The sequence below is a fragment of the Natrix helvetica genome, assembly GCF_964273705.1.
Source record: "Natrix helvetica genome assembly, chromosome: 2".
Taxonomy (NCBI): Eukaryota; Metazoa; Chordata; class Lepidosauria; order Squamata; family Natricidae; genus Natrix; species Natrix helvetica.
This window is the reverse complement of record NC_138552.1, coordinates 74,238,430-74,260,491: the sequence shown is the minus strand read 5'-3', so window position 1 is coordinate 74,260,491 and position 22,062 is coordinate 74,238,430. Positions and strand designations below refer to the sequence as shown.

The 22,062-nt window shown below is 41.3% G+C and overlaps 1 protein-coding gene across 1 annotated transcript in view; it reads left to right on the top strand.

Annotated features, from left to right (window-relative positions):
• The window catches only part of PGM5 (phosphoglucomutase 5), a 70,991-nt gene that overhangs the window by 43,962 nt on the left and 4,967 nt on the right, over positions 1–22,062 (top strand). Inside the window, exons 8-10 of the mRNA XM_081941098.1 lie at positions 1,018–1,153; positions 2,920–3,103; positions 3,597–3,731. Of these exons, the coding sequence (XP_081797224.1) occupies positions 1,018–1,153; positions 2,920–3,103; positions 3,597–3,731 (455 nt within the window). The remainder of the gene's footprint in view (positions 1–1,017; positions 1,154–2,919; positions 3,104–3,596; positions 3,732–22,062) is intronic.

Below are 22,062 nucleotides of genomic sequence, written 5' to 3'. Positions count from 1 at the left end.
GAAACTAATCAAGGAGAGAAGCAACTTAGAACTGAGGAGAAACTTCTTGACAGTTAGAAATATTGATCAGTGGAACAGCTTGCCTCCAGAAGTTGTGAATGCCCCAACACTGGAAGTGTTTAAGAAGATGTTGGATAGCCATTTGTCTGAAACGGTATAGGGTTTCCTGCCTAGGCAGGGGGTTGGACTAGAAGACCTCCAAGGTCCCTTCCAACTCTGCTATTGTATATATTGTATGTTAAGTAAAAAAAGAAAAGAAAAAAAACATAAAAGTGGAAAAAGTAGAAAAATCAGTAAAAACACAAAATTCCAAATTTCTTCCCAACCTGACTTATAATTGCATCAAGATACTTATAAACAGTGCAATTACTTCTCTTTGTATGTTAATTATTTCCCTTTACCATATTCTTAATGTCTGAGGTTGCCTTGTTGTATGATATAGGATATATAGGGGAACCATTCTTGCTTATATTTAGTAAAACTCTTTTTTTCTTTTTTTGTGCTTCTAATTAGTGTTGATTTCTGACAACTGCCTGGATTAGGCCCTGTCTTTTCTTGAAAGCTTTCTAGAGATTATTTGCTCTTTCTTCTTCCTAAGATTAAGATAAAATGTCTGGCCCCAAAGTCCCCCAGCTAGTTTTGTTCTTAAGGCAGGACTAGAACTCCCAGTCTCATTGCCTTTAACCATTTTACCAAATTGTCTCTCTCTGGTTGTATACTAATTAATTGATAAACTTTTCTTTTTTAAAAAAAAATGCATAGAATTTTAAAAATGCAATCAATAAGTGCAATAAAGAACTAGGAAAGGGACCAGTCTGGAGAAGTTGAAGTTTGTTGTTTTATGTATGCTGTATAAGAAAAAACTCAAATTTTCCAAATCCTACCGTACTTTTAATATAGTAAAAATATTCTCACATATTTGGGAAGTAGAGCAATTCACTGAATAGCAGCATCTCTGTTTCCAATCCAAATGAGATTATCTCTTATCATATAATATGTTTACTCTTTTTTCCATAGGATCTGACCACATCCGAGAGAAAGATGGACTTTGGGCTGTTTTAATTTGGCTCTCAATTATGGCAGCTCGAAAGCAGGGCGTGGAGGAAATTGTTAGAGATCACTGGACAAAATTTGGCCGTCACTATTATTGCAGGTGAAGAGTTATCAGCAGAATAATAGCTATTTTAATTCAAGTTTTTACAACGTCTGTTTTATACCTTTAGAAATAATGATAAAAGTAATTGCAATTATGAGTGTGGGTGTGTCGAACCACAAACCATCATTTCAATTTTTGCAAAAACTACAATATTGGTTTCTACTGCAGCATGGAAAATTGGCAATCATTGTAAAGTGAACTCCTGCATTCAGATAGAATTTGTGGGCTATTAATTTATAGCCCAGATATGGAGTTTTACTTTCAGACATTTTAAAAATGAATAACAGCATATTCCAAAAAAATCAAACCCAGACAACATTGGTATTCTAAAGCTAAAAAAATATTGAGAATGTTGAAGGTGTTTTTTCCATGTATTATTTAATGTCATTGAACTTTTTTTTGCATTTTATTATAAAAGGAAAATCATGAAATAGATAAACATTGTCCCATAATTATGACATTAAAGTTGTAGTAGTGTCATTTATACCAAGGTGTCCAATTTTGTCAACTTTAAAACTGTGGATTCAACTCTCAGAATTGTATGGCTGGCTGAAGAATTCTGGGAGATGAAGTCCACAAGTCTTAAACTTGCTAAGATTGGACATCCCTGGTTTATGCCATCATACCTGGAACCATAGGTCTGGTAAAATCGGTGGGATGCATCAGCTGGCAATATAAAAATAATATATGTGTGAAGTTTCCAAGAGTTGCCCTAATTAATTTATGAGCCCCAAGACAAGGTTAAAAAAAAAAAGTTCATTTATTAGGACTAACATCTTGGCACGGACTTCTGTGTAGCCGAAACTAAATTCCACTTAATGGCGTCTGAACTTTACCCCGTCTCCCCTCCCCTCTGGCTGAGGTCATCAATCACATTCTCCAACAGGACATTATGGCAGGGTTCTGGACATGCACATTCACATCCCAGTACAGAAATATGAGACTTTTACTCTGGCCAAAAGTATGCATGACATTCCCCCCCCCCCCCCGCTTCTCAAGTTGATAGTAGTCATGGAAACGCTTTAGACGGTGACAATATGGCTATGGATTTCCCACTCTTTTCCAAACTAGCAAAACTTTTATTCCTCTGCTCCTAGCTAGATAAGCAGGGGTGGGTTTCTACCAGTTTGCCCCGGATCGGACGAACCAGTAATGGCAGCAGTGGGAGGCTCCGGCCACCCGCCTGGGCGCTTTTGCAAATGCACAGAAACGTCTCACGAGCGTGCACCAACCGGTAGTAAAATAAATTGAAACCCACCACTGTAGATAAGGACTACAGCAGGTGTTCCACAGAACCAGATTCATACCCAAGTGTTTGGCTAGATATAAAATTGACCTGTTTGTATTACACTTCTAATTTTCTGACATGGCATCCACTCTTCAGAACATCTTTCCACCTCCTCAAGATTTCTCCAAACCTCTGGCTGTCCACAAAATACTAAAATTTAGCTTTGCCACCAAAATTTAACAGATTTAGCAGAGTTGGAAGGGACCTTGTAGGCCATCTAGTCCAACCCCCACACCCATCAAATTGGAGCCTTGATAGTGTGGGTAAACTGTTTCTCAGCTAAATTATTGTGGAAAACTTGGTTGCTAGCTACTTCTTATGTTTTCATGTTTAATTATTGGTTTTGTTTTTATTCTGTTTCTATCCCATTTTAACTGACAGCTGCCGAGTCATATAAATGCAGCTGTAATAGAGTTCATAAATAAATAATACATATGACCTTTTCACACATTTCTTCTCTTTTTTGCAATGCAAGATTTGATTATGAAGCACTGGATCCTAGAATGGCATACTACATAATGAGAGACCTGGAATCCTTGATCACTGACAAATCTTTCACTAATCAACAGTTTGCTGTTGGAAACAATGTTTATACTGTGCAGAAAGCAACTAACTTTGAATATGTGGATCCCGTAGATGGCACTGTGTCCAAAAGACAGGTACGTCCGGAAGATTTTTTTTTTCACATAACATGACATCATTGAAAGAGAAATAATTGGTAAGAACCAGGACAAGACTAAGGAAGATAATTGAATATTTGCATAATCTTTTGCTTTATCCTTCACTGCCAGCAGCAACAACTACGTAGATTTGAGTGAATTCCAAACATAGCAGTTGGGAAGGAAAATAGAAATTATTTTTAACTTTTGCTATTATAAATGTGACAATTTTATTAATGGAAAATATCTCCAAGACCCAAATAGTAAGCATAACACGAATCATTTCTATTTTAATTAGCAGAGAAGCCAAACAATTCCAATTGTACAGATATATAGAATAAGGATGAAAATTATATCCTTCTGTTGAATAATAAAATTAGTTATTGTTACAAATCAATTCTTAAATGCTACAGTATAGTAACATTTACATTAGCAAATTATAGTTCTCAAGAATTCTGTGTCCATGCTTTTACAATATTTATTTGCTCTACAGGGGTTGAGGATTATATTCACTGATGCTTCCAGACTCATCTTTAGATTAAGTGCTTCAAGCCATGTGCGAGCCACCCTCAGAATCTATGCGGAGAGCTATGAAAAAGATCCCAGCAAACATGAGAAGGAGCCACAGGTAAACAGAGATAAATTACGTTTACACTTCCAAGAAAAAGATATTCTGTATAGCAGTGGTCCCCAACCTTTGTGGCTTCGCAGCCCTGCTTGAGGGGTGGGGGGAGAGCTGAAGACTTCCCTCGCTGGTTGGCCTTCATTTATATCTGGAGACCACTTCTGTTCTTGGGAAGGGGGGCAGGAAGGGGGGTACAGCTAGTTCTGACCAGAGATATCATGCCTTTCAACTCTTACATGTATTAACTGAAATCACTTCAAACTGGTGGCAAACCCTGAATATTTACACTTTTGTAAGCCGATAGTAGATTGGCACAGTTTCACTCTTAACTATATAGTGAGGGTTCACATGGCCAGATATTGTAATGATACAAACTGTACAATGTATATACCCTTGGCAATTGTGTTTTAAGTAATAGACTGCTTTACAGGGTGTATAAATTTGGAATTAATCATAGGTAGCAAAGCAGAATCGATAAAGGTGGGGGAAGTTTTTCAAATGTTTTTTTTTAAACTCTAAAAATGCTGTCCCCCCCCCCTTAAAAAATTCTCATTGGAAAGAGAGATTCCAGGAAGATCACAAAGAGGACCCTGTTGAGAATTCTACATTTTGTTGCTGCTCCCACTTTTACCTCTGTCTCTTGTTCTTTCTTATTTCAAAATGCCCTGTTTACTACAATCACATCTCACATGACATCTCTCCTTGGCTGAGATCACCAGTGCTATGCCAAGGTTTTAAACCATGAATTTAAACCATAAATCTAGTAAGTTATTTATTTCTTTATTTTATTTTGTCATATTGTTATGACCACCCACCCCCACAAACAAGTGACTCCAAACTTTCTTAGGGCTTCATTTTGAGTCTTTATATATTTATAGGCTCTGTAACTCTTATTTTGCTCTCTCATGGTTCAAGGATAAGCATTGGCAAGTACAGAGTTTTCCATGGTTGAAATTCAGTAATCCATGCATTTCTTTACATTACCTAAATAAGATTGCAGGTCTAAACACATTTATTTGAAGCGCAAGAGTTGCATTTCCAAATAAATAAATCAGGCTAGGAAACCCTGATTTAAAAAGAATAGATTTCATCTGCTTTTCCTGTTCCTTAAAGCAGAAATTAAGAAAGCTTGTCTTGCCATGCCTAAAAAGACTGCCACTCAAAAGGCAAGATCAAATTGTTTGTAATGAGAGTGTATCTTGTATGTGTCTGTATGTGCCTGTTTTTTTCTATAAAACTACTTTTATGTGCACCATACATGGCTATGGGATATTAACATGAAATTTCCTCACAGAAGAAAAAAAGGAAACATAAATCAATTAAGATTTATGAACAGAGATCTTATTTTTCCCTTTCTCTTTTACTTTACTGTCATGCATCTAAATTAAAATTCAACATTTTTAACATAGCTTGCTGTTAAGCTAATTTGTCTGGAGAATTACTTTCTTAATGTATTCCAGTAATTTGCTGCAGTAATACTGCAGTTGGGAAATACATCGAAGCAACTTTTAGATTCCTTGTAAGGAAGAAATGCGAAGCTGCTGGAGAGTTCTTTTCTGTATTTATAAACAAAAACTGTTCTGTACTAAAGAGGAGTTAAAGGCTAAAGGAGTGCTTCAGCAGAATGCAGCCAACATCTCCAGATTCATACTTGCTGTCAATTTTGCCTGATTGGAAATGTTCGCTAGATGGGCTTTCCCAAGGGAGAAGAATGAAGTGCAGTATCTTAATTATCAGGGGGATGAGACTAACATGTGAAATTAAAAATTGCGTTCAGGATGGCTATCACAGTTGCAGAATAACCTTGCCTCTCAGTAGAAAAAGTATTTGAGATTGTCAAAATTATCAGGTTATCCAATCCAGCCTTTTATCGTAGGGAAAATGAATCTGGGAGAATATTTAGGATGGGCTATTTTGCTAGAGATCCATTAAGAGCAAAGTGCCAATAGTTTTCTTTCTTTTTTCCTCTCTTTTCGATTTGGGAAAGAAAAAAAAACTTTACTGCTGTTTTTATCGATAGGAACAATAAATTGGGGAAACAGCGAATGCATAAAAACCAGAAAAGAAGAACATATTTCAAAATCAGGAATACTGTTAGGATGCTTAGTTATCAGGAGATAACTTAGGAAGTGGGTCCTTTCTAAGTTCTTTTCTCTGACAGTTAAGCCATTGGGGGCTCCCCACTCTCTTGTCCCATAGTTTCCTAGCTGGCATCTCTTTCCCTTGACCCCCAAGGTCATTCTCATTTACTATTACATGTTGTAGCATCTTGAAACAGAGATTTAAAAAAAAAACAAGTAACAACATCTTCCCATAGAGGTTGTGGATCTCTGTTCCAACTTTTGGTCCATAACTAGGAATAGTGAGATTGGGAATCTTTCCCAAGTAATGTTTTGCTGCAGTTGCTAGAATAACCAGGTATTTCCCTTTGTGTGTGAAATGGAATGACTTGGGTTATTTTGTGCCCAGCCAGTGCAATAATGGATATACTCTTTGGAGAAAAATTAATCTCCAGCTGATACCCAGATAATCTACTAGAATAGGCAGTGCAATCGGACTACAAGTGATTCTTAAACGTTGCATTAGTTCATAATGGGATTTATTGGTTTTTGCTTTATCCAAATTCACCAATCGTTGCCGAAACAAGCTATCAGTGAGTCATAAGTGATCTGCAGACCATTTTTCGGGGCATCCAGGATCCCCCAACATTGAGTTCGCAGAAACCTGCCAATTGCAGCAGCAACATTTTTCATAGATAAGAAGGAAAGAAAGAAAGAAAGAAAGAAAGAAAGAAAGAAAGAAAGAAAGAAAGAAAGAAAGAAAGAGAAAGACTAAGTAAATAAGTAAGTAAATAAGTAAGTAAAGTAAATACAGGAGTTGTGTTAGCCTCCAGTAGAAAGTCCTGATTTCCTCATCACAAGCTCTACAACCCTTAAAAGCGGAGAAGGTGTTTTACAATGTGTATCTCCTAGCCACAAAATGGTTGCTCATCCCTGAACTGTGTAAGTTAGGTTTCCCACCACCACCACCACCAAGCAATCTGTAGTTACAAATCTTTGCTTACCGTTATGTGTGAATTTAGACTGTATATGAAATTTATTACTTTGTTTCATTTATTATTAATCTCCTTTACTCCTTCACTTCCCTGTCATTCAATATTTCTGTAAATTTACCATTCATTACCATACCTTGTACTTGAACATTGTGATATTAAAGAGAGTTATTTTTCAGTGTGGGCAGGGTATACGTCAGTTGGAGATGCATCATGGAAGAAGTAAGACTTTATGTAGTGATTTCCTTTCCGGACACATCTGAGGGAACCTGCAGTGCATTTCTAATAGCCTTTTCAGCCTCTGAAACACATGCAGGAGTCATACTTCCTGTCCATTGGCAACTGAGACTATATATTTTACAAGTTTTATTTTTCTAAGTATTTTGAGATAACCTGGAAAACAATAGGGAATGTTCTGCCAATAAAATACCTAATTATTTGAGGAATTTTGACCACCCTATTCAGACTAAGCCCTTATGCAAAAAAGATTGGATACTTGCAATCATTCAAACCAGAATAAATAGAAGTTATGAGGTAAAAAGTGGGGAGCACCGTGATTTTACCGTGTCCAAAAACACTGTGCCATTAAAGCTGTCAACTTTGTCAAATAACTGTGTCTAGGATTCTGGCAGCATCCCCTATGCAGGAACTTTTAAAAAAATGTTTTTTCCCCTATCATTTCCTCTTTGATAGCAAATGATTCATCTATGACAGTTTTGAATTAGCTTCTGTCAAATATGAAGAGTAAGAGCAGGTATTGTTAGTAGTAACTCTGTCATAGAGATTACTGAGCAATAATCGTGTTTCAGTTGCCATTTTCAATGAATAATTTGAAATTAATGTACAGAATATTTGCTTTCCATAAAATATGGTGTATAATGAGGTAATATGGTATATAATTTACTCAGCAGAGCACTTTTGATAAAGGTAGATCTTATAGAATCATTTTGAGGGGGGGGGGACTCAAAGAAAGACTACATAGGTCCCTATATGTTGTAACTTTGAGGTACACCTATGTACATACTTATAGATTCAAAATTAAATTACAATGGAGAGTTTTTAAAAACAATAACAGTGTTTTTTGAAATATTTGTTTCAAAAGGAAGGACAAGAAACAATGGATGGAAACTAATCAAGGAGAGAAAACCAACCTAGAATTAAGGAGACATTTTCTGACAGTTAGAACAATTTATCAGTGGAATGACTTGCTTCCAGAAGTTGTGGGTGCTCCAACCGTGGAAGTTTTAAAGAAGAGATTAGACAAGCATTTGTCTGAAATGATATAGGGCTTCCTGCCTGAGCAGGGGGTTGAACTAGAAGACCTCCAAGGCCCCTTCCAACTCTTGTGTCCTGTTAAAAAATAGAATTATACAACAAAATCTCAGTGACATTTGAAAGCATTGTAGCATAATAATTACAATTATTAATCGATTTCCCTTTGTTCTGTAATATAGATTTTTTGCTTCCTCTTTATTTTCCATTGCCCTCTTAGTTGCTTAAGCAGCATTTAAAAACAAGACAAATTGCACTGTTTTATCAATGGCAGCAAGAACAGTGATCCATTCCAGCATAGTAAAAAAGTTATTAGGTATATTTTATTATAGATGCAGTCCACACGACTACAGTTATATCAAGAGTGGGGAAATATTCAATGAGATAAACAAAACCTGATCAAAATGCAAAGGTAATTTATATTACCTACATAGAGAACAGTCTCTGAAATTAGTTTTGAATTACACTCAGAAACGCAATGCATCTACATGAGGAACCTTAAGCATCATGAATGCAACATGTACAAAACAAATATTTCAAATGTTTGATGTTTATTCTCTGGATTCACTACTACCTGAATACAAATAATTCAACCATCCCAAATAATACATTTCCCCCCAGAAATCTCTTTTACAACTACCAGTATTAATTGTCATGGATAAACCAAGCTGATATATTACTTCTTCTTTTTAATTTAAAACATATTTTTCCCAAAAATAACTTTCACGTGACTAATTATAATAGTGTAAAAAAAATCTGATTGATTTGCATTGTGAAGAAATTTTGGACAGGGGATTAACTAAAAGAAGAAGAAGAAGAAGAAGAAGAAGCACCAAATTCTGATTCTCAACTTCGGTTAGAGCCATTGTGCTTTATTCCTTCCAATTTTTGAAAGCTGAGGACAATCAGTGCTTTCGTTCAAAAAGCCATTGGTTAGCCAGTACCTTGTCTAAGGTGTTATTCTTCCTGGAGCTAAAAATCTTTCCCCGCAAAAAGGAAGTAAAATCTAGTGACATGCGATGAGGTTTATGGCTGGTGAGGCACTGACACAGTGGTGAGTTTCAAATTTTTTTAGACTTGTGGACTTCAACTCCCAGAATTCCACAGCCAGGCTTGCTCAGTTCCAATTTAAAGCGACAGCATTTGTTTTTCTCCTTTGTGAAAGAAGTTTCCTTCTTTCTTTTTCTTTTTCTTCTCCCTTCCCCTCCTTCCTCCCGCTCTCCCTCCCTCCCCCCTCTCTCAAACACACACACACACACACACACACACACAAGTTGGATTGGACTATCTCTCCTACCCCCTTCCCTCTCACTCACTCTCTCTCAAACAAACAAACCCACACATACACACACAAAGTTGGATTGGAGGGAAGAGCACCAGCGAGGAGACCACAGATGCCGAGTCCTAGGAGGCAGAAAGCCAGTCAAAGATCCATACTGGAACATGCACACTTTCCCCCAGCCCCAGAAGGATCCAGCCCAGCTTCACTTATTACAGGTTTGAAAAGGCAACATGGCTCTGCCTGCAATCAAACTACACTTGGGGAGCGAGCCAGGGTCCTTCCCTCCAGCCTTTTCCCAAAGCCCCACACCAGGAGGATGAAGTTTGAATTCTTCCCGCTCCCTCTGACCCACACGTACCTTTTCCAGCTATTTCAGAGAGGATTTCAACTCTGCTCTTGCCTCGGGTCCTCTGAAGAAGCCCCGCCCAAACGAGCGCCCTCTACTATGAGGCAGGAAAACTGCGTGTCTCACCTACGTCAGGAATTTTTAGGCTTTTAACCCTTGCTTAACTCTGCTCGAGTGATCATAAAACGCCTAAAGTCAGACTAGATGAGGCATGCAGTTCTCCTGCCTCATAGTAGAGGGCGCTTTTTAGAGGCTTTTTAAAACAGTTAAGCAGAGTCATCCACAGTGAGGCAGCAATTAGCTCAACCTGACCTCAGCTCTCACCTTTTTCCTTTACATTTTTTTTCTTTTCATGATGACAGTGGTGAGGCTGTGCCTCCCCTGCCTCCCCTGACTGCACGTCACTGGTAAAATCAATTAGTAAAGAAGAAAATAAAATAAAATGTATAAACTTCAAGAAACTGTTCATCTCCTACACTTAGAAGAGAAGGTGAAACTGAGAGGCCAAATGAATTTGGCCGTAACTATGCCAGTTTTTTAAAGATGCAATGAAAAGGGTAAGGCTGATTTAGTGTCCTGCAAAAAAAAATGCCATGGCATTTTTTATTCTGTGGATCTGAAGTTGAAAAAGGCTGAGCTGAAAATGCTTGAAAATCCTGCCTTAAAAGTTCTGCGTTTAACATTCAGAAGTCTGGAAGAAAAACGAGGCGGGCGTTCTTTCCAGTGGGGAAACAGATGGTTCTCAACCTCAGCCGAGTTTCACTACTACAAAATGAAATTCTGCCCTCCCCACCAAAAGCATTTGGATAACATCGCAGTTGAGTCATAAATAAATGAGTTTAGCTGCCAAATTCATCTGACTTCATGGGATGGTTGGTGTCTGCAGCTGCTTTTGAACTAACACGATTTATAGTGACCGTAGTTAAGTTTATGGTGAACATACAGGATCGTTATGTAAATTACAAGATGATTTTGCAGTGTGAAAGATCAAACAATTTAATCAGAAAAGCAAATCACTTCTCAAATTTGAACATGGTTAAAAGGAAAAGCATCAATATACAGAATATATTATTCTAACAAGGTTTTATTTTCCCTTTAATCCACGGCCTTCGTGAAATTCACAGTCACTGTACAGGAGTGTCAAACTGGCGGCCCTTAGGCCGTGTGCGTGTAGGCACTCCCACCCCAGCTCCGCGAAGGGGGAAAACGTCGTGAAACGTCATGTGATGCCGCAAGTTTGAAACACGTGATTTAAAAGTGCCTTATATCACAAAAGCAAAAGATACATTTTACTTTTTGGAAATTTTTGCTCAGTTGTCAATTACAGATTTGGTAGAAGTAACTGTTTGACGCAGTAGACAAGGCAACTGTTTTACCACAGAAATGTTATGGTGAATAAGCTAAAGCCTTAACTCTAGATGACTTTAAGGTATTTGGTGATATATTGGATGACAATCCTATGGCCATTGGTAGTGCTCTCCTGGATGCTAGGAGTTGTAGTCCTCCTTAACTGGCAGACTTCAAGTTGTAAAAGTCTTCCCTTATCACCCATGGAGATTGGTCTTCTGATGTTGTTGAACTATAACTCTTAGATGTTCATGTCATGCAGTAGCCCTTGCTTAATGATAGGTCGCTTAGCGACCATTCAAAGTTACAGGCCTCCCCCCCCCCAAAAATACTTACAATCTGATTTTGAAGTTCCAATGGCTTACAAACCCACCCACCGCTGGATCATATGATTACATTTTGGGTGCTTGGTAGCTGTTGCATTTACAACCACTTGCAGTATCTCAGGGTCAAATGACCATGATTTTAATGGGTTTCTTTTTAACCAGTTTCCAGTGTTTACTTCTAGTTTTGGCCCCCCCAAAATTCTTCTGAATAGAAGGAATTTACCTAACAACCATTGGACTCACTTAACAACCAATGCAAAAAAAGGTTGCAAAATTAGACACAATCTCATGATGAGCATTTTAATGATTGCAAGAACTTATGACTATCATTCCAGACTCAATTACAATTGTACACTGAGGACTATCTATATAATACAATTGTTACTGAACATCATTTCAAAGGCTTCAAGCTCCCAATCTATCATGGCCTACATGCTTGAGTTTACATAAGCCAATTGAACTTGGGGCTTTTATGTCTCTCCAATTACATGCTAAATTAGGGTGGAGATAGAAATATATATATTTATCTCCATGCTTATTATATAACTAGTAATATTAATAGATTATTAATGTGCCATCTGAAGGAAGAACATAGTCCAAAGCACTTAAGGCAAAATGCTTTGCGCATAGTTCTTCCCCAAGGTTAGATGTAAGTTAATTTACTTATTTCATCCGGTCTTGTTAATATCTGTCTCTAGATATATAAGTTGCCTTGTAATTATACTTCTTCCGGCCTTTTTACACAAACTCACGAATCTTAAGTGGAACCCAGATAGGCTGATCCCCTGGGTATTTTTGATCCTGAGAGGCAGAAAATGTGATCCAAAATGAGATGGGTGGAACAAAGGTTTCTTCAAATCAGGCCATCGTTTAGCATATCAATGAAACAAAGCAAAATATTGGCTACTCAGGAAGTTGCTTTATTTCACTTTATAACTGGAATAACAAGCAGTTTGAGTACTACAGAACAGGAAGTCATGTGCATTATTTTCCTGTGCGCTGCTGGGAAAGTCCAAGCAAGGGTTAAATTCTGTCCTTCTGCTCAATGGACTGGATTGAAATTTCTGACCATGCCTCCTGGTCTCCCGGTATCTCCAGTTTTTCAATTCAGATCATTGCCCATTAGGACGTCTTTTCTAGACTCTCCAGAGACTTTCTTCATTTTATTACCTGTATCCTTTTAAAAACATTAGGCTCCCTTCCTATCTTTATTTTCCTTTGTCTAGATTTTTTTCTTTCTAGTCAGCATTAATTAATTCAGTCACCTCTCTGCATTATGACAGAGGTTCGGCTCTCCAGGCGTCCCAGGATTAACCAGGCACTGGGAGCCACTAGCCGGCTGGCTCTCTACCGCCGGGGTTAGTCCGTCAGGCAACCCGCACAGCGAGACGCCAAAGTCTTCAGCGGAGGTGAGCTTTCGAACCGGAGTGACAGCCGGCTATTCCCTTCGTAGCGAAGGCAATGTGGTGCTTCCCTGGGCGCCGCCATCTTGTACTACCCCCTTATGGAGGCAGGACAGCGATCGGAGTGCTCTCTCAAGGCGGCGAGAATATAGTCTATTTTGGAGGTTTCTCTGGCCGTGGCCACCCTCCACATCAAGCCTTTCAATCTCTGGAACATTTCTTCACAATCCTCTCCCCCGGCAGTGTTTATTTGTGTCCTTTTGGCACACGCTTGCCCTACTTCCCAGCGGATTGCTCTACTTGCCAGACCATTGCCCGATGAACGCAGGAGCCAATTTACCAACATGGCGAATGAGATCTCTGTGGATCCCCTTCCGGCAGGCTAGTCTTCTAATCTGACAGGGCCCTATTTTAGGAAGGCGGGCAGGACTGCTAGGGAAGTCATTGAGGGGATCAGGGGCAGCAGGCCTTATTCCAAGAAGCCCTCTAAGGCGCAGGAAAAGGATGCAGCAAGGTGCCAGAAAGCCCTGGAGAAGGAATTCGCAAAGACCCAAAGGCAGATAGTGATACAAGTCCACCAGCCAGATCAGCCAGGAAGTCCTATTGGTCAGGATCCAGTTGGTGCCCCCCTCCTCCTCCTTCTATATCTGAGAGTGAAGGGTTTTCCAGAGAGGTTTCCCTCTTCAGGGGGGTCCAGGTCCCCTTCCCCCTCCTTGGGGGAGGGTGCTGACCTATTTGACTGTGACCTGGTTTCTGATAGGGAGGGTTCCCCATCTCCTGTTCTCTTGACCAGGGATTCTAATCTCAGGCCTATTGTGGCGGGGACCCACTCAGTAGAAGACCTGGGCCTAGGGCTCTCAGCAGAAATGAAGGAGGTCATTGCTACAGCAATCTCTCAAGGGATAGCTGAGGGCCTCCAAAGGCACGAGGCGCAACCACATATTCCACAGCCAGCACCTCCCATTCCTCAGACATCTCCAGCTCCTCAGGTCCCTCTAGCTCCACAGCCCCCTCAGGGCCCTGGCGAGCACCAGCGCCCCCACAGGCCTTCATCTTCGCCCCCATTGGTGGCCAGTGCTGAATCGGTGTGGGACGATGAGGATGTTGGGGGTCATGACTTATCGGATGATGAGAACCCCATTCCAGATAAACCAGCCTTTGCTGGATTGTTTCAACCATCCTTATTCAAGTCAATCCTGTTCAAGGCCAAAGTGTCCACTCACATGGAGGTGGCGGTGCCTCCGGATCAGGCAGCTGCGGATCCTACGGATCACAGTAAAGGTCTGTTCGATGAGAAGGTTCCCGTCCAGGAAATTGTTCCTTCTCCAAACTCTTTAAGGACATGGTCCAATGCCAGTGGGTCCAGCCTGCACCCTTGCCACCCCTGGGAGTAATGACCTTTATTCAGTGGATCCTTCCATGGAAGAGGTTCTTAAGCTCCCTTCCATTGATCCTCCAGTTCAGGCTCTCACTTCCTCTTCAGTGCTCCCACCGGACCTTCTAGAGGTACTTAAGACGGAGGACAAAAGAGCTGAACGGGCTTGCCACAAGACCCATCAAGCCGCAGCTTGGGCCCTTAAGGCGGCCACCTCCGCCTCATTCTTTAATAGGGCCATGATTGCCTGGCTTCGCCAGTTACTCACTAGGCTCCCAGCAGGGGACGCCAGACTGTGGCACGATGTAAACAAAATTGTAGCCGCGGTGGAATATTCTGCAGATGCCACCCTTAACGCTGCAAAGTTTGCTTCATGTCCCATGGCCTCTAATGTCACTTCTCGTAGGCTCCTGTGGCCACGCCACTGGAACGCAGATATGCATTCGAAGTGGAAGATTGCTTCCACCCCCTTTAAAGGGGGCAAGTTATTTGGGGAGGCCCTTGACTCAGTTTTGGTTGAGAACAAGGATAAGTGGAAGGTGATGCCCTCGGTTTCCAGGAAACTGGACCGCAGGTCGTCCTCCTTCTCCCACAGGCAGACTTCCCGCCCAACTGATCCTCCGAACAGCAATTCCTCCTTTCAGCGTTCCTATGCTCAGGGGATGAATCGCAATCAGGATCTACAGCCATTTCGGGACAGGGACTGTCAGCAGCCCTACTCCCGTCATCCTTTTCGGGGAGGGTCTGGAAACAAACCCTTCCGTCGGAACAAGTGACCACCATCCCAATCCTCCCATAGGGGCGCGGCTCCAACTCTTTGCCACCCTGTGGGAGGAGATTACCTCGGATACGTGGGTGCTCCAAATGATTCGGATAGGCCTCACTCTGGAATTCCTCTCCCTCCCCGCTCCACTTCATTCGTTGCCCAACTCCCAGGTGTCCCACCAAGAGGGGCCTCATGGAGGCCGAGATCCATCACCTCAAGGAGATCAGGGCCATAGAAGTGGTTCCCCCGGGGCAAGAACGCAGGAGGTTCTATTCCATTCTATTCCTAGTGCCCAAACGCTCGGGGGGGGGGGGGGAGAGCGATACTAGATTTGAAGAAGTTGAACCAATATGTGACCTACAAAAAGTTCAAAATGCAGTCCCTACAATTCATCTTGGGCTGCATTCATCAAGGGGAATTCCTAACATCAATAGACTTGAAGGAGGCGTACCTTCACGTCCCCTATCAGACCCGAGCACAGGCGCTACCTAAGATTCTTCTATGCCGGGTCCCATTTTCAGTACATGGCTCTCCCATTCGGCCTGTCATCAGCCCCAAGGACGTTTATGAAGATCCTGTCTGCAGTCGCCGCCCACCTAAGATTGCAACCGATCCGCCTACAGTGTTACCTAGATGACATTTTGATTCAGTCGCCGGCGCAAGCAATGCGAATTCTAGGCATCACCATGCGGACATTGCAGAACTACGGCTTTACCATCAACCTCAAAAAGAGTCACCTGGCTCCAGTCACCAGGATTCTACACCTGGGGACAGTGATACACACTTCATCTTGCCAAGTCTTCCTGTCACCAGACTGCATCATAGTTCTGAGAACTGGTCCAAAAAGTCCACCTCTCCCCCAGCACTCGCATTGTCACCCTGTCACAATTGCTGGGGAAGATGATCTTGTGTCTCTCGATTGTTCTTTGGGCGAGACTCCATACGAGAGATCTGCAATGGTTTCTCCTGCCAATGAAGAGAGCGAAGACCAGCAATTCACCGGTCAAGGTACGTCTACCCACCAAAGGCATTCGGTGGTGGTGGCTTTCACCAGCCCTCCTGAAAGGGACTTACTTCAAGGAACCATCCAGGCTGACCATCACAACCAATGCCAGCCTCTTCGGCTGGGGAGCTCACTTGCGCACCCTAGTGGCTCAAGGACAGTGGTCAGCTCACAACCTCTTGCACAACATCAATTGGTTGGAGCTAAGAGCGGTCAGGCTAGCGCTTCGTAAGTTCCTACACAACATCCAGCATCACCATGTCCTGGTCCTCACCGACAATGTGGCAACGAAGGCGCACATAAATCACCAAGGGGGTACCAGGTCCTGGTCCCTCATGACGGAGGCGGAGGCGATTGGCCGGTGGGCAGAACGTCACCTACAATCCATTCAGGCGGAGCACATCTCCAGGGTGAACAACGTCTAGGTGGACTGCCTGAGCCGCACCATGCTAGACAACTCAGAGTGGCACCTCCAGCCGCGCCTCTTTCACCAATTATCTCAGAAGTTCGGTCATCCCCTGGTCGACCTGTTTGCAATTCCAGAGAACGCTCAGCTCCCCCGATTTTTCACCAGGCTCCAGTGTCCCCAGGTGGAAGGGGTCTACACCCTCCGATGCCCCTGGCCCCCGGGGCTACTTTATGCCTTCCCGCCACTGGCGCTCATTCCCAGACTGATCAGGAAGATTCTGAAGGAACAGGCAGAGGTTCTTGTGGTGGCTCCATACTAGCCCCAGGGGACTTGGTTTGCTGATCTGACTTGCCATCCATCGCACATCTCTGGAGGATTCCTCATGAGTCGATCTCTCTCAGCCAGGGAGTGGTTACGCATCCAGAGCTCCAGTGGCTCAAGCTAACTGTATGGCACATGAGAGGGACCTCCTGAGGAGAGCCAACTATTCTACCAAGGTAATCAACACCATCAAAGCCTCCAGACGAGCCTCTACCATCAGCTGCTTCCCTTCCTCAAATTCTAGAGTTTCTACAGGAGGGCCTTGATAGAGGGCTAGCCACTAATAGCTTACGACGCCAAGTAGCAGCTTTGTCCACAGTGCTCTCATATGGCAACCATCATCCGCTCAGCAGGCACCCGGAAGTACGCAGCTTCCTGCATGGAGCCTCCAACCTGAGTCCCCAGGTCGCCCATCGTTATACTTCCTGGGTTCTTGCCACTGTGTTCAGGGTGCTTACTGACCCCCCCTTTGAGCTGCTACGTCATGCATCTTTACAACACTTGACTCTTAAAACTGCCTTTCTTGTTGCCATTACTTCAGCCCGCAGGGTTTTGGAAATTGCGGCCCTATCGGTCCGAGACGATTTGTGTACCATCCACTCAGACAGGGTTGTCCTCCATCTCGATCTGTCTTTCGTACCGAAGGTTAATTCATATTTTCACCGTGCCCAGGAAGTTGTCCTTCCAGACTTTGGTCCATGGCCGAATCACCCAAGAGAGCGTCGTTGTCACTACCTCGATGTTCGGAGGGCAGTGAAGAGGTACATCAGACACACGCCCCCCCCTTCACCGGTCGAAGGCCTTGTTTATCACTTTTCAACCGACCTCGTTGGGTTGAAAGATCACCTCATCTACCATTGGGAGATGGATCAAGGCTTGCATCTCCCTTGCTTACGAACAGCATGGCAGGCCCATTCCTTCTCAAGTGACTGCACATTCCACACGCAGTGCGGCCACGACAGTGGCCTGGGCGACTCAGGCGTCGGTCGAGGAGATCTGCAAAGCAGCTACTTGGGTGTCCCCATCGTTATTTGTCAGACACTACAAATTGGATAAATTTGCATCTGCAGATGCTGCCTTTGGCAGGAGAGTGTTGCAGGCCGTTGTTTCTGAGACGCATTAGGGTTGGGTTGTTACTCAGTTGTTCCCGCCCTTGGACATTTTTTTGCTTGGTATGTTCCTTGCTTGGACTGTCCAAGCAGGGCACAGGAAAATGACCATTGGCTTACCTGAAGGGTCCTTTTCTGTGCGCTGTGGGAGAGTCCAATCCCACCCTGAGGTTATCTCACTTCCATCGGATTTGTTCTTACTTTTCGTCTGTGGACGTTGTTGGGCAGGATGTAACATTGACAATGACTTACCTTTCGGGACCATGCCTTCATTGAAAAACTGAAGATACCGGGAGACCAGGATGCATGGTCAGAAATTTTAATCCGGTCCATTGGGCAGAAGGACAGAATTTAACCCTTGCTTGGACTCTCTGCAGCGCACAGAAAAGGACCCTTCAGGTAAGCCCATGGTCATTCTTGATAATTAGTTGAAAAAGTGCCCTGCTTGTCATAGTATTATTCACCAGCCATAACCTTTGCATGGCTTTTATTAGATAGTTATAATAAATTGAACCTTGAACTTCTATGTACTCTTATAATTTGATTTTATTTCTTTATCAAGTGGAACTGTGACTGTGCTAAATTCATTTGTATCCTGTGGTTCCCAACTAGCTGCAGATGGAAAGGTGAACAGAATAATAAAATAATTATTGCACATTTTGAACCAATATCTGAACTATTTTTAGATATCATTTATTGTACTTGACTGGATTATATATTTACAAACTGTACCATATATTTCCGTCCTTTATTTATAGATAAGATGAGATATGGCAAGAAGCGGTAATGTGTTGTACTTTAAGAGAGGGTGATAAGTTAACAAATTGTTTATACTTGTTCCAAGGAAGGTAGAAGTCATTTCTTTATATATTTCTTTTCTTTTTTTACTGTGTTCTTATTATTTCTTTTTTACTTTTGTTTCTTTGCATTTGCTATCTTTTTCTTTTCATTGTTTTAAAAGGTTTTTTTAGTTCCAATTAGTTTTATCTTTCTAATTGTAATGTTTAATAAAATTACTATAAAAATGTGTTCTTACTTTATGCAGTAAGTCAGATAACAGCATTTAAAACTGTGTTAGCAGAACGTTCCTGAATAATATTTCCCCAGCAACAGCAATTTTGCTATGGAAAAGTTGGTGGCTTATGAAAAATGTTATTTGGTTCTGGAAGGACAATAACAAGAGGGGTGTTGGCAGCAAATGGAAAAAAAAGTTAAGATGGCAGCTGGGGTAGTGCAATCAAAGCCCAATACCCAGTTTGGTATGTGCACTATGTATGATCATGGCTGCCATGTTGATTTTCTTAACGCTCCTTAGCAACCAGGAAGCATTTCCATTTTGTTAAGTCTTGGAACTGAGGAGACGGAGTCGGTTGTTACTTTAACGCATTTATTAAGCTCAACAGAACTGACAGGAACCAGGGAACGAAAGCCGTCTGACAGCTATTTATACATGCAGCTGTCAGACGGCGAACCAATAGGAACAGGGTATTTGTCCCGCCGGCCGGCAGGCGCGCCTGGACCAATCAGAGGGCTTCTCCGAACGAACGCCCTCTGCTGGCCAGGCTCTCCAATACACAACACATTTCCTCTTACACAGGACAGTGTCACTCAGTTATCGGTGTTTGCTGCAGTGTAACTGTGTTCACAATCTGAAACAAAGTATTTCCTTTAAAAAAAATACTGTAAAAATCAGCTCTAGTTAGTGATGAATTTGGAGAACCCAGGTAGGAAAATACTGTTTTAGAAGAAACAGGCCCAAACTTCTTCTTTTTTATTATTTAGTCCAATAGAAGTGATATAATTTGCATGATTAATAAAATAAGATTGTTGATAAATAGTAACAGCACCATTGGTTATATTCTTTGGAATATCCCATAAGCTACTCAAACATTAACGAAACACATAGACCCGGGCTATTTTGCCCCTCAACAAGGAGGCAGGGGCAATCGTGTACTTCGAAGTAAAGTCACCTTGCCTTAAGTCAGGGGTGTCCAAACTTGGGAATTTTAAGACTTGTGGACTTCAACTCCCAGAATTCCCCAGCCAGCCATGCTCCCAGCCATTCTGGGAGTAGAAGTCCACAAGTCTTAAAGTTCCCAAGTTTGGACACCCCTGGCTTAAGTGGATCCTTGTGATCTGCTGAGCAAGAATCCTCTCAGTTCACAAGTAGTGCCATTTCACATACAGAATCCAGCAAGTGTTTTTGTTTTACATTTTACATCCTGTGAATTTTCAGAACGGTGCGTAGAAAATGCCTTGTTTGAGAATGCGTGCTGCAAAGTGCAAGTGGCTGTGAGGTGAAACACAGCATAAATCCAGTGGCCCCCTGAAATAAAAAGAGAAAAAAAGTATGGTTCTTTTTAATGAAATGTTCTCTGGCAGTGGCTGTCCTCCTGCCGCAACTTAGCTAGAAACCTCCATGAATGCAGGAGAAACCACTATTTTACATTACATTAACTAATGATTGATGATGTAATGCATTCAGTGTTGTCCAGCACTTCTGTGGGCCTGGTCTCTCCACATCTACAGGTCTTGCATTACTTCTTTGAGTTTTCCTATGCTCTGGCTGCTGTCAGCTTTGATGGCACACTAATTGAGCATTGTTCAGACCTGAAGCAGCCAGAGGAAGATGTAAAATTGGATGACAATTTTGTTTTTCTAAAGTGCTGAGTAAATTATTGAAGAGAGAAAGAAGATTGGGGTGACTGGAGAGAGCAGGTGAAACATGAATGAAATGGCTGGCATAATGACTGGAGAGGTAGCCCTGGGTTAATGGGTAGAAATTAGGGAACGAGATGATTAGCAGAAGAGAAATTAGCGAACTGAACAGAAATACACTGAGGGCAGGATCTTTTACAGGTGATTCAGTTGAAGAACAGTAATTTTAGAGAAAATTAACTGACTCAGTTAAACAAGTACTTTATTGAAGCAAAAAACAGAGTTTGCATTTTGGGCTATGGTCATCATTTTGCATTGTACATAGTTCTGTCTGTCCTCTATCTTATCTATCATCTACTTATCTATTATCAGTTTCCCCTTCTTTCTTGCATGAAGATGATGCTTAGAGACTAAGCAGTCATTTTAAGATAGAATCCTCAATAATTTCTCAAAAGTTGAAAGACCAACCCCATTCATGCTCAGCATTATTTTTTCCCCTAATGAATATATAATTAACTACTCTACTCTACTCTATTTTTAAGGACTAAATTCCCATTTCATCCCTTATAAGAAATATTACCTGTCCTGAGGTTCTGAGATATCTTAGAAAGCCCATTGAATTTGTAACATTAAGTTACAGGTATAAGAGTACTGGAAAAAAAGCAAGTTATAAAGAAAGAAAGATAAATAGATATATAGCTATTAAACAGATATATGATGGGCTGGAAAGAAATATCTAGTTAACTTTCTCTCTAGCCCATCACATGTCTGTTTTTTAGAAGATGGTTTTCATTTTTCAGAAAAAGGTATGCAGAGCTTTGCTGGAAACAGAAGACAATAACGTTTCAGATATATATTAAAATGACGTGTCTTCCACCCTTAAAATGATGTCACTGTTTTGTGAAACAGATCTTGGAATTACTTGAATCGCATACTATTAAAAATGCAATAAATTAAACAAGTTCCTATTTTCATAATGTACTATATTACAGAGCAGTGTTTAGACTAATATAAGTGGTTCCTGTCTTATTTATGATAAGCTGATGTGATTTCAGCCAGAAATCTTTCTGGGTTTTCAGTTTAAGGGGGACATTTCTAAATCCATCATGTGATTTTCTCCCACATAAAAAGTTCAGCTAATTAGTACAGGAACATTAAAATCATATCAAAGTTGTGATATAGAATTTGTGGGATTTGTTTGTTGGGTTAGACTTGGTGTTAGTACAGTATTGATTTTTTTAAAATTAATGGATAAGAGTGAAATATTACCTTTGACATTAGACATTAAGTAAACACTTCCTCTGTTATATCATTTCCCCATCCACATTAAGGTTCACAAAGTCATAAAAGTAGAAGTTTCCAAGATAATATTTCATTTAAGTAATTTATAGAAGCAAAAGGCACTGTATTTGAGTTGTCTGATGGAATGCTGAAAATTTGTATTCTATATTTTTAAGTCATTCTCTCTGGTTAACAAAACTTTTTAAATTAGGTATTCATGGGAGAGTTTGACCCTTTGGACACTTCAGTTTTCTTTAACATCTACATCTACAACCCTGGGTTTGAGGTGATCAAATACAGAGAGTAAATTTGTTGTAGTGGTTAAGGATCAGGGTAGTAACCAGAATGCCAGGAATTGTAGTCCTGCCTTAAGTATGAACCCAA